This window comes from Ornithorhynchus anatinus, chromosome 11 (genome assembly GCF_004115215.2).
Source record: "Ornithorhynchus anatinus isolate Pmale09 chromosome 11, mOrnAna1.pri.v4, whole genome shotgun sequence".
In the NCBI taxonomy this organism is placed as follows: domain Eukaryota; kingdom Metazoa; phylum Chordata; class Mammalia; order Monotremata; family Ornithorhynchidae; genus Ornithorhynchus; species Ornithorhynchus anatinus.
In genome coordinates, this window is record NC_041738.1 from 2,412,582 (window position 1) to 2,423,685 (window position 11,104).

Sequence of the window (11,104 nt, forward strand, 5' to 3'; positions counted from 1 at the left end):
TAAGTGACCTGCCCAAAGTCACCCAGCTGACAAGTGGCAGAGCGGGGATTCGAACCCATGACCTCTGACTCCCAAGCCTGGGCTCTTTCCACTGAGCCACGCTGCTTCTCATTAAGACTGTGAGCCCCGTGTGGGGCCACCTGATGACCCCGTATCTCCTCCAGTGCTTAGAACAGTGCTCGGCACATAGCGCTTAAATACCAAATTTATTATTATTATTACTGGCCCTACCACATGTCCGCTGTGTGATCTTGGGCAAGCCGCTTAACTTCTCGGTGCCTCAGTTACCCCATCTGCAAAATGGGGATTAAATCCCACCTCCTCCTAGATTAGACTGTGAGCCCCCTGTGGGACAGGGACTGTGCCCGACCTGATTAACTGGTATCGTCCCCAGTGTTTAGTACAGTGCTTGGCAGGTAATAAACTCTTAAGCACCAGGATAATAATAATTTAGAAATTGGATATTCAGAAGAAGCAGTAGACTGAGCCATTGATTATACTTACATACAGAAATGTGACCGAAGGGTATAAATGTACAAAAGCCGGAAGCGGCTGTTGGAGTGATGACTTGAGAAGCAGCGTGGCTCAGTGGAAAGAGGCCGGGCTTGGGAGTCAGAGGTCAGGGGTTCGAATCCGGGCTCTGCCACTTGCCAGCTGTGTGACTGTGGGCGAGTCACTTCACTTCTCTGGGCCTCAGTTACCTCATCAATAAAATGGGGATTAACTGTGAGCCTCACGTGGGACAAGCTGATTACCCTGTATCTACCCCAGCGCTTAGAACAGTGCTCGGCACATGGTAAGCGCTTAACAAATACCAACATTATTATTATGTTGGGAATTTGCGGAAAGGCTTGTTGGAGGGGTTGTGATTTTAGGAAATTCACCCAGCAGAGAATAAGCCTATGAAATTAATTCCCGAGGACACCGTGTGGGTTGAAAATAAGCAACAGGTACTAAAAGGATTTTGGAGAGATACACCGGTGAGCATCCAAACTGAGTCGCTAGAGAGAAGGTTAGAGACAGAGAGAGGCGAATTAACGGTGTTGTTTGGTCCATGCTGGGTCACCGGAGGAATCAGGAATGGAGAAGGAAGCAGCGTGGCTCAGTGGAAAAGAGCCCGGGCTTTGGAGTCAGAGGTCATGAGTTCGACTCCCGGCTCTGCCACTTGTCAGCTGTGTGACTGTGGGCAAGTCACTTAACTTCTCTGTGCCTCAGTTCCCTCATCTGTAAAATGGGGATTAACTGTGAGCCTCACGTGGGGCAATCTGATGACCCTGTATCTCCCCCAGCGCTTTAAAACAGTGCTCTGCACATAGTAAGTGCTTAACAAATACCAACATTATTATTATTATTATTTCCTTTGCACAGATCCTCAGCCCCGAAGACTCTGGTTGGAGGCCCGTCCTTCGATCCCGGCGGGAGATTCCCACCCACCCGTATCTGGAGATGCGGCAGGAGGAACTGCAAAGAGTCTCCCAGGTGTGGACATACCATGGCTTTATCTAGGAGTAAACTTTAGTTTTGGATTTCTGTTGGCTTCCATCGGGAGTTTGCCATCTAGTTGGGGAGACGGACAGTAAAATAAATTACGAATGGGAGCGAGCAATAGAGTATAAAGATGCGTACATAAGTACCAAAGAGATCGGGCGTTTGGGTGGTGTGAAAAGGCTGAAGTAGCAGTTTTGGGGTGATAGGTCAATCCATTGTAGCTCTTTAACACTGACTAGGTGTAAAGCACTGTACTAAGCGCTTGGGAGAGCACAATATAACAGTTGGTAGACACAAGCCCTGCCCTCAGTGAGTTTACACTCTAGAAGTAATAATAAAAAGGTTGGTATTTGTTAAGCGTTTACTATGTGCAGAGCACCGTTCTAAGCGCTGGGGGAGATACAGAGTCATCAGGTTGTCCTAGTGGGGCTCACAGTCTTCATCCCCATTTTACAGATGAGGTCACTGAGGCCCAGAGAAGTGAAGTGACTTGCCCACAGCCACCCAGCTGCCAAGTGGCAGAGCCAGGATTCGAACCCATGACCTCTGCCCCCCAAGCCCGGGCTCTTTCCACTGAGCCACGCTGCTTCTGCGCTTATCGTGTGATCCCAGACAAAGAAGAGAGGTTAGGGGCCAACTGGGGAAAGCCTCCTGGAGGAGGTGTGATTTCGGAAGAATTTTGAAACGGGGAGAGTGGTCTCCTGGGTGTGAAGGGAGTGTGGAGGTGAGGCGAGAATGAGCACAGTGAGGAGGTTATTGCTCCTTTGACCAACCTGAAGCTCACTGACCCTTTTTTTCTGCTCCCTCAGCCGGCTTTATAATAGTATTGACGGTATTTGTTAAATGCATACTATGTGCCAAGCACCATGGTAGGCACTGGGGTAGATACAAGGTATTCAGATCCTCTCACGTGGGGCTCACGGTCTTAATCCCCCTTTTACAGATGAGGTTACCGAGGCGCAGAGAAGTGACTTGCCCCAAGTCACCCAGCTGACAAGTGGCGGAGCCGGGATTAGAACCTCTGCCTCCGAAGCCTGTGCTCTTTCCACTAAGCCACGCTGCTCTGTGAGCTGTTTCTCCCTTCATCCCCACCCACCCCCTGCAGTGGGTTCAGTCCTCTTCTCTTGCAGCGCTCAGCACGTAGTCAGTTTCTATTAAATGCCGTAATTTTCATTTAGCCTATGGGAGAATTCAGTGTCTCCTGCCAATCTGGAGGCTTCACTGAACACTCCCCTGTCCAGATGGGTTAGGAAAACGCTGGGTGAAAGCAGCCCTAGCACCGATCCCTGGGGGACCCCACGGTTTACCCCATCCCCCGAAACGGCACCCATCCGCAGCTTTAACGGGCTTAGCCGGAAACCCGTTTCCTACCCGTGACTAGACACCCCCTCCGATCCGGCGAGCCTTCACAACAGCAGGCGTTCACAACTTCCCCTCTGCATTTCAGAACTTCCCCTGGACGGGCCGCTGTCCGGAACGGGGGCCTCGGCAGCTCCGGTTTCACCTTCCGCAGATTGCAGGGGGGGGCCGGGATCTGGCCACGCTCTCCCCGCCCCTCACCCGGCCACCGCCACCCAACCCCTCGCCCCAAACTCCAACCAGTGTCATTTTTAATCGTCATGGTGTTTATTATGTGCCACGCACTGTGCTAAGGGTGAGGGACATACAAGATAATCAGATTGGGCGCAGTCCCGGCCTCCTCCCAATCTTAAAACGGAGAGAGAGCTGGGATCTTGCCTCCAGTTTACAGATGAGGGAAACTGAGGTTCGGAGAGGTTAAGGAACTTGCCCGAGGTCACGTAGGCCAGTGACAAAGCAGAGATTAATAATAATAATAATAATAATGATGATGAGACTTGTGGGATTTATTAAGCGCTTACTCTGCGCCAAGCAATGTACTCGGCGCTAAGATAGGTACAAGATAGGCTGTCCCACGTGGGGCTCACGGTCTAGGTGGGAGGAGAAACAGGCATTGAGTCCTCATTTTAGAGATGAGGAAGCTGAGGCCCAGAGAAGTTAAATGACTTGCCCAAGGTTACCCAGCAGGCAAGTGATAAAGCCAGGATTAGAACCCAAGCCTGGCCTACAGTCAGCGCTTAACAAATGCCGTTTAAGAAAACAAAAAGTCCTCTGACTCCCAGGCTCCCGCTCTTTCCACTGTTAGCTCCCGTTCAGATGTTTAAAGTCACTTCAATCCCGAGGCCACGGAACCAGTGACTGCCCGTCCCCCCCCACCCCCACCCCGCCGCCTCTCCCTGCTCCGCTTCGGTCCCTGCCAGAGCCGGCCCGTCGGGACCCCAGGTCCCCGCACCCGGAGGGGGAGGCAGTCCACGCTGCCCCAGGCCTGCTGGGTCTTCTCCAAACTGGGCCATCAAGTGGAGGCTTTCGGAGGTCCAGGATGCTCAGGCCCGGAGGCCGGACAGGCTTCACCTCTCGCCTGGCCTGGGGTTCTCTGACCCCGGCAGGAGGAGGCCCAACGTGGGACCCAGGAGGGGTCGTGCTCAGCTTTCCGGGGGGCGCCCGGGAGGGTCTGCAGGTGGGCAGGCAGACCGGTCCGGCCCCCGGGGGGGTACCAGACCCAGGCGGGACCCCCCCCCGCCCCCATGCTCCAGCTGTGGGCGGGGGCCAGGGGATACTGTAGTGGTCACCCTTGCGCTCGAGGAGCCCGGAAGAGGTAAGGGTGAGGGCCGAGGGTGCGACGGAGGGGTCTCGGACCCCATCGCTACGCCCAGGGCTGGCGCGGAGGGCTCAGACGGTGAAAGGGAAGCATCCTCTCCTTTGTCGGGGCCAGTCCCGGTTTCCGGGGCGCCCCCGGCCGCGTCCACGGGCTCACCCCCCGGGCTTCATCTCGGATGGGGCGGGAGGGGGGCGTCCTCAGCCGAGCTGCTGCAGATCTGGAAGAGGCAAAGCAGGGCAGCTCGTGAGATGCCCCTCCCCGTCGGGCCTCCCCCGGGACCGATGGGGTCCCCTCCCCGGGCTTACAGCGGAGGACGGTGTCCTTGACCTGGCGGAAGCCGCCGTCCGGCCTGCTGCCGTCCACGTAGTACATGTAGCGCAGCTCGGCCGGGTAGTCCGCCCGGGCCAGGCCGCGCAGCAGGGGGATGGTGCGGCCCGCCGCCCCCGGGGCCTCGCTCAGGGCCTGCAGCATCTGGTACTTGCACCAGGGGTCCCGCAGGAAGCCGGGGGAGAGGAGCAGCACCCAGCAGTGGCTGCTGCCCAGCGCCTGGCACAGCTCGGACACCACCGCCCCGCCGGGGGCCGCGTCGCGCAGCTGCAGGAAGCAGCGCAGGCCGCTCGGTCCCTCCTCCAGGTAGGACACCAGCTCGTGGGCGGGCGCCAGGTCCCCCTCGCTGTGGCACACGCACACGTCGTACGCTTTGCCCCACCGGGCGCCGTCGCCACCCCCCGCGGCGTGGGCCCGGGACTCCGAGGACGGCTCTTGGCTAGGGAGAGAGGAGCGGGCGACGGAGGGCGCCTCCGGGGGCTCGCCGGGGTCGGTCTCGGGGGGCTCGCCGGGGTCGGTCTCGGGGGGCTCGCCGGGGCCGGTCTCGGGGGGCTCGCCGGGCGCACGGGGGCTGTGTTTGTGCCTCCCGAGGATGCGCTGGAGCCAGCCTGCAAGGAGGCGGGGTCTTGGCTCGGGAGAGGGGGCGAGGAGTCCGGGAAGTGGGGAGAGGGCCCCGAGGGGTCGCCGCCCCCCGGATCTGAGCCGATGCCCCTTCCCTTCCCTCCTGGGCCCGTTTCCCCCGCTTACCGGCCATCCTGCCCGATGCCTCCGGTCCTGGGGAAGAAGTGGGGTCGGTGACGTCGAGGCCTCATCGGGGTTGGGGGCCAACCCCACCTCTGAGAACCCCAGGCCCGCGGGTGGGAGAGACCGAGTCCCGGCTCCGCCCTAGGGCTTCCCGCCCCACCGACCCCGGTCTTCAGGAGCCCCTCCGGGAGACCCTTACCCGGGAAGCCCTAGGCCCGCCCTGCAGAGTGGGGGACGGCGGGGAGGTCGAGGGCAGGGACCCGCAGGGGAGCCGGCCGGGCCGGAGTGGAGACCCTCAGGGCCCCCCCTCCCCGGGCACGCAGGGGCCGGGGCCCAAGGAGACTCTCCGGCCACGCTCACCGGCCCGCGGCAGGGGAGTCTTTGCGAAGGGCAGCCAGGAGGCCTCCCTGGAGAGCGCAGCCCCCCACCCCTACCCTCACCTCCCACCCCCGGCTCGGCAGATCCGGGCCGGGGGCGGCCCGGACCCTGACCCCGGTACTCACGGACGTCAGCGTGGCCCACTCCAGCGGCCCCGCGCCCCCGGGGAGGAAGCGAGAAGGATGGGTGGGTGGTGGGTGGAGTCCCCGTCTCGGTTCACGGGGGGGTGGCAGGCCCCCGGGTGTCCGGGCTCTCCCCCCTTCCCTCAGGAAACCCGCCGTCCGATCCGGGCCGGGCTCTGCCCGCCCTTCCCACCCTCTACGGCCAGAGAGCCGGCGTCCGCCGGTGTGGAAAAGGCGTGATCCGGGGGAGGGTGCCGAGCTCGGGGGCGGGGAAGGCCACCCCCGCCACTTCCTGCTCTGCTCTTCCCCTTTCGCGCGGCCCCCGCTTCTCCTTCCCCGCCTCCCCGCAATGCCCAACCCACCTGTGCCCTCAAGGATTTCTTGAGGTCGGCTCTGGCCCAGAGCCCGCCCGACACCGCCTCCGCCCACTCCGGGCTGCCCTCCGGCAGAGCCTCGTGCCCACACAGTGGAGGCCCGGGGAGAATCCTAGGACACAGAGGGGCCTGGGCTCCGTGGAGCGGGTGAACCGGCTTTATTGAGCGACCGCACGTCGAAGGGTGACCGGACGAGCGGTCGGGCCCGGCCGCGAGTCGCGGGCCCTCGGCCGGCGGCCGGCACTGGCGAGCATCCCGTCGACTCGTTCCGCGAAGTCCGGTTCTTGCGGCCCGGGGGGCCCGGGCTGCGGTTGAGGGGCGGCCCCCTCTCCCCGGCGGCGGCAGCAGAGGGCCGGGGTGGAGCCGGGAGGAGACCAGAAAACACCGAGCACGGGGCCCTCGCCCCGGACTCCGCCCCGCCGGCCGGCAGTGGAGAGGCTCCGTCCCGCGCGGGTCGGGCGAAGGGTCGGGGCGGACACGGGGCCGCCCCGGAGCGCTCGTCTTTCCGTCCCACCGCGTCGGGGGCCGCGGCCTCCGCCGGGCCCCGAGGAAAAGACCCGACGGAAGGAAGGGACCCGCAGGGGGAGCCCGGGGGGGTCCGGCTGGAGCCGGGGCCCGCGGGGCAGCTCAGATGATGTTCTGCTCTAAGACGGGCTCCTGCAGGAAGAAGCGCTGGAAGGAGAAGGGGCTCAGATCGATGGAGACGAACTCCCCCTTCAGCACCAGCTCGGCCACGGCCCGGCCCACGGCGGGGGCCTGCTGGAGCCCGTGCCCGCTGAAGCCGGTGGCGAAGATCATGTTGGAGACCAGAGGGTGGTAGCCCACCACGCCATTCTGGTCGTAGGTGTTGTAGTCGTAGTAGCCGGCCCACGCGCTCTTCACCTGCGGGAGATGCCGGGCGGGTCCTCCGGGGCCCGGGGGGACGACCCCCGCCGGCCCCCCCGGCCGCCGCGGGGAGCCAGGTGCTCCCAGAGGGAGGGGCGCGGCTCCCTCTCTCCTTCGATGGAGCCCCCCCCGCCCCTCTAGCCCCGTTACCTTCAGGGACTCGAAAGCCGGGACCCTCTTGGCCAGGTGAGGCCACACCTTGTTCTGGAAGAAGTCGTGATCCACCTCCAAGTCCCCGACGTCCGGCTCTTCCTCCTGGCGGGAAAGGGGACGGGCACGGGACACGGCCCCCCGCGGCTTCCCCGCCTCGGCCGGGCAACGTCCCTTTGCCCGGCAGGCGCCCGGGGGCCCGCGAACTGGTCGGCGGAGGCCGGACGGTCGCCCCCATCCACGCTCCCCCCAACTCACCTGGCAGGGGCTGCAGCCCCCCAGGTAGATATTGCCCAGCCCCTCACGGCGGAAGTAGGCGCCGCTGGTGTCGGCGACGAGCGGGGTCTCCAAGCCAGGGCCCTGGGGGCTCTGCCACACGTAGACGTATCTGTGGCGCGGAGGCCGGGGGCGGAGGTCACACAGGGTGGGCGGGAGGTCCTCCCCGCCCCTCCTGCCGATGCCCCCCCCCGCCCCCCCGCTGCACCTTTTCCTGGGCTCCACGGGCAGCTTGGTGCCCTGCAGGGTGCCCGGTGGGCCCCGCCCGATGCCGGCCAGCTCTGCCACTTGGCCAGACCAGGCGCCGGCGGCGTTGATGACCAGAGCGCACTCCACCGGCTGGTACTCTAGGCTGTTGTCCTTCTTCACCTGGGGGGGCGGAGAGGGAGCTAGGAAGGGCCGGCCCTCCCCAGGACCCCCAACCGAACCAGGGATGCCCACTGCGAGGCCGGGGTGGGCTGGAGGGAGGGAGGCTGCCGTCCCCCCACCCCTCCCGCCACGTGGCTCACGTGGACGTTGTAAATCCTCTTGAAGGTGACGGGTTCGCCGCTGGAGTCGATCATGGTGTGGGAAGAGCTGACCATTTCTGCAGGGAGGAGGAGAGCCGGCTGTGGTGGGGTGACTGGCGGGGGAGCGGGACCGGACTCGGAGCAGGCCGGGGGGGAAGGCGGCGGTCCGCGAGGAGACCGGGGTGCCCGGGCTCACCCGTGACCTCTCCGTGGCAGTGGAAAACTCCCATGGCCAAGGCCTGGCGACGCAGCCCCTGCAGCAGGCTCCACGGGTCAAACCAGCCTTCGTTCTCCAGTCCTGGGGGAGGGGGGGGGCGGGAGGGGGGTTTCAGGGAGCCCTCGGCCCCTGACCCCCGGGGGGCGGCTCCCTCCCCGGTCCCGGGCCTCACCGTAGGATGCCAGGGCCACCCCTTCGGTGTTCAGCCAGGGAAACTTCTTCTTTAGCTGCTGCGGGGACAGCAGGCTCACTCGGGCTCCTTCTTTCCTGCGGGGAGAGGACGTTCGATCCGGGGGGAACCGGGAAGGCGCTCGGGCGGCGGGGCCCACCCCCCGCTCACCTCTGCACGTGCACGTTGTGCTCCATGAGGGTGGCGCTCTCCTCGGAGGCCAGCAGGAGGTAACCCGACGGGTTGAACTGGAGGTCGACGGGCAGCTCCCCGGGAAGGTGCAGGTACTCCTGGGGGCGTGGAGGGGAGCGGCGTAACTACCCCCTCGCGGTCCCGGGGTCCCGGCTGGCTCGGCGCTTGAGCCTCGGGGGCTTCCCGGCCCCAGCTCCGAAGGGGGAAACAGGAGTCCGGATCGCAGGGCTTCTCTGATCCCGTCCCCCACCCCCCCCAGCCTCGTTCACCCGAGCCCAAGGCGGAGGCCTGCGTCACGTCAGGGGCGGGGGGCGAGAGGGGCTTACGTTGATGTTATGCAGGAAGTTGATGGAGAAGAGCGACATCTGGATGTTCTGAGGCAGCGAGAACTGCTGGCGAATCCCACCCACCGACAGCACGGAGGAGGCTCGAGTGTACTGGGGGAGACCGGAGGGGGGAGGAGGTCAGCCCCCGCCCGTCCGTCCCCAACTTCGTCACCCACGAGGGAGGTTGGGGGGACCCGGGTACGGAGAGGGAGAACAGTGGGCCAGGAAGCGTTCGAGGAAGGCTTCCTGGAGGAGGAGGATCCTGAGCCGAGGTGGCGGAGATGAGAAGGGCCAACCCCCAGTCGTGGGGAAAGAAGATGCCGGGCCGGGAACGTGTTTCCCAACTCCCTCATATCACACTCTCCCAACCGCTTGGGACGGTAAGCGTGAGGTGAATCCGATCGATCGATCGGAGGGGAGAGGCCTCGGAGCCACCGTGTGTGTGTGGGGCCCAGCGGGAGAGTCCGGCTCAAGCTGATTCCCGAGGGGCGGGGGGGGACTAAGCGACCGAAGAGGAGAGCGGCGGTCGCGTGGGCGCGGGGAGGGAGCGTCCGGCGGCGAGCGAGCCGGCTCTCGCTGCCGGGACCGGGGTCGACCGCCCTCGTGGAGGAAGCGGGCACGGGGCCTCGGAGCACGGGGGCCGGTTCTCCGGGCCGTGAAAGCGGTCCCGGGTCGGCCGGGGAAGGGGCGGGCGGAGGGGAGGCCGGCCGGGAGTGCCCCCCGCCCCCGGGGGGCGGCTCACCGTGGGGTCCCGCTCCACCACCAACACCCGGACGCCGTCCCGCCGGCTCTCCATCCGCTTCAGCCAGTAGGCGACGGACCAGCCGATCACCCCGCCCCCCACGACGACCACGTCCGCGTGCTTGGGGGGCAGGTGGTCCGTGTTGTACAGGTGCTGCCAGGACTCCCCGGGCACGAGCGCCCGCAGCTTGCTCTTGAAGTCCGCCACCGTCTCATCCCAGCCTGGGGGCGAGGGGCGGCGCGGAGACCGGGGTCGGCGGGGTTCTCCGACCCCGCTCTCGGTCCCACTTGGCGGGGTCGCCCCCCCCCCCCCCCGGGAAGGAGAGGCGGCAGGAGATGCTTTTGCCCCTCCCGGGGCCCCGCCCCCCCTAAGCCTGCCCAGGTCACCCGGGGGGCGACGACCCCCTGCCCGGGGACCAGCGGGGTTCGCCCAGCAGAGGTCAGAGGTCACGGGCCCATTCCCCGGGCCGGGAAAGCAGCCCTCACTCAGGCGGGGAGGGAAGGGGAAAGGTTGGCGCGGCGAGTAGCGCGCGCGCGGGCCTGGGAGTCGGGAGGTCACGGGTTCTAATCCCCATTAGACCGTGTGCCCGTCAAAGGGCAGGGACCGTCTCACCGATCTGTCCATTCGAAGCGCTCGGTACAGTGCTCTGCACCTAGTAAGCGCTCATTAAATACTACTGAATGAGTGACCCCCACCAACGTGTCTGCCAGGCGACCCTGGGCGGGTCGCTTCTCCGCGCCTCGGTTCCCTCCTCTGGAAAATGGGGGTTGAGACTGTGAGCCCCGCGTGGGACGGGGACCGCGTCCCCCCCGAATCGCCTGTACCCCCGCCCCGGTGCTTAGCACAGAGCTGGGCACCTAATAAGCTTTTTAACCGCCCCCCCATCGTGATGATTATTAAGGCGCCCCCCCCCGCGGGGTCAAAGTTCAGTGGCGAGAGCCCGGGCCGGGGAGTCGGAGGTGGTGGGTTCTAATCCCGACCCCGCCTCTCGTTAGTTGCGTGGCTTTGGGCGAGTCGCTCCCCTTCTCCGGGCCTCCCCTGGAAAACGGGGCTGCGGAGCGGGAGCCCCACGGGGGGGGGGGGGGGGGGGGGACACACACCTCGTCACCTTCCATCCCCCACCCCCGGCGCTTCCAACAGTGCTCGGCACTTAGTAAGCGCTTAATAGATATTATTTTATTATTAAGCCCAGAAGCCTCCCGTGGGGGCCCCCCGTCTCTCCCCCCAGCGCTTAGCACAGTGCTCTGCACAGAGGAAGCGCTTAACACACAGCAAATGTGTTATTTACGATGACGATCGCGGCGAGAGGTCCTTCCCTCCCCCCGCCCCCCCCCCCCACCCAAGGGCCGGTCCCCCCACCGGGCGTCTTTCCTCCCCGGCGCGTGCGCAGTGCGGGGCCGGGCGGCCGGGCGGCGCGGCGGCGCGCGACCCGCAGCAGGCGGCCCAGCATCGTCCCCTCCGACGTCACCGCCGACGTCATCGGCGGGCGACGCCCCGCGGACCCCGCGTCGGTGGGCGGCGCCTGACG

At 64.9% G+C, this 11,104-nt stretch overlaps 2 protein-coding genes across 4 annotated transcripts; both read right to left on the reverse strand.

The window, feature by feature from the left end:
• Window positions 1-3,723: 3,723 nt before the first annotated feature.
• On the reverse strand, window positions 3,724-6,180 carry LOC100084424 (TIR domain containing adaptor protein). Of its 3 annotated transcripts, none has more exons than XM_029075806.1 (4): window positions 6,099-6,180; window positions 5,240-5,266; window positions 4,471-5,100; window positions 3,724-4,382 (listed from the first exon to the last, which is right to left on the reverse strand). In XM_029075806.1, the coding sequence occupies exons 2-4, from the start codon at window positions 5,244-5,246 to the stop codon at window positions 4,363-4,365; spliced, it is 657 nt and encodes a 218-aa protein (XP_028931639.1). In that variant the 5' UTR covers window positions 5,247-5,266; window positions 6,099-6,180; the 3' UTR covers window positions 3,724-4,362. The 3 variants fall into 3 exon arrangements, with proteins under 3 accessions (XP_028931639.1, XP_028931640.1, XP_028931641.1); XM_029075807.2 differs by lacking the exon at window positions 6,099-6,180 and adding an exon at window positions 5,740-6,090; XM_029075808.2 differs by lacking the exon at window positions 6,099-6,180 and having other exon boundaries at window positions 4,471-4,931; window positions 5,240-5,703.
• Window positions 6,181-6,253: 73 nt separating this feature from the next.
• Window positions 6,254-11,066, reverse strand: FOXRED1 (FAD dependent oxidoreductase domain containing 1). Its single transcript, XM_029075805.2, has 11 exons — window positions 10,936-11,066; window positions 9,577-9,797; window positions 8,835-8,945; window positions 8,488-8,606; window positions 8,320-8,414; window positions 8,127-8,228; window positions 7,931-8,007; window positions 7,630-7,790; window positions 7,404-7,533; window positions 7,146-7,250; window positions 6,254-6,992 (listed from the first exon to the last, which is right to left on the reverse strand). The coding sequence occupies exons 1-11, from the start codon at window positions 11,054-11,056 to the stop codon at window positions 6,738-6,740; spliced, it is 1,497 nt and encodes a 498-aa protein (XP_028931638.2). The 5' UTR covers window positions 11,057-11,066; the 3' UTR covers window positions 6,254-6,737.
• Between the last annotated feature and the right edge of the window lie 38 nt (window positions 11,067-11,104).

Excerpts from the sequence above, each read along its gene's own strand:
- LOC100084424 (XM_029075806.1), bottom strand. Across the intron at positions 4,383-4,470 it reads CAAGGACACCGTCCTCCGCT|ATCTGCAGCAGCTCGGCTGA; the intron begins GTAAGCCCGGGG and ends TGCCTCTTCCAG.
- FOXRED1 (XM_029075805.2), bottom strand. The coding sequence starts at position 11,056 with ATGACGTCGGCGGTGACGTCGGAGGGGACGATGCTGGGCCGCCTGCTG. Across the intron at positions 8,008-8,126 it reads CTGCCACGGAGAGGTCACGG|AAATGGTCAGCTCTTCCCAC; the intron begins GTGAGCCCGGGC and ends TCCTCCCTGCAG. Across the intron at positions 7,791-7,930 it reads AGAGGATTTACAACGTCCAC|GTGAAGAAGGACAACAGCCT; the intron begins GTGAGCCACGTG and ends CCGCCCCCCCAG.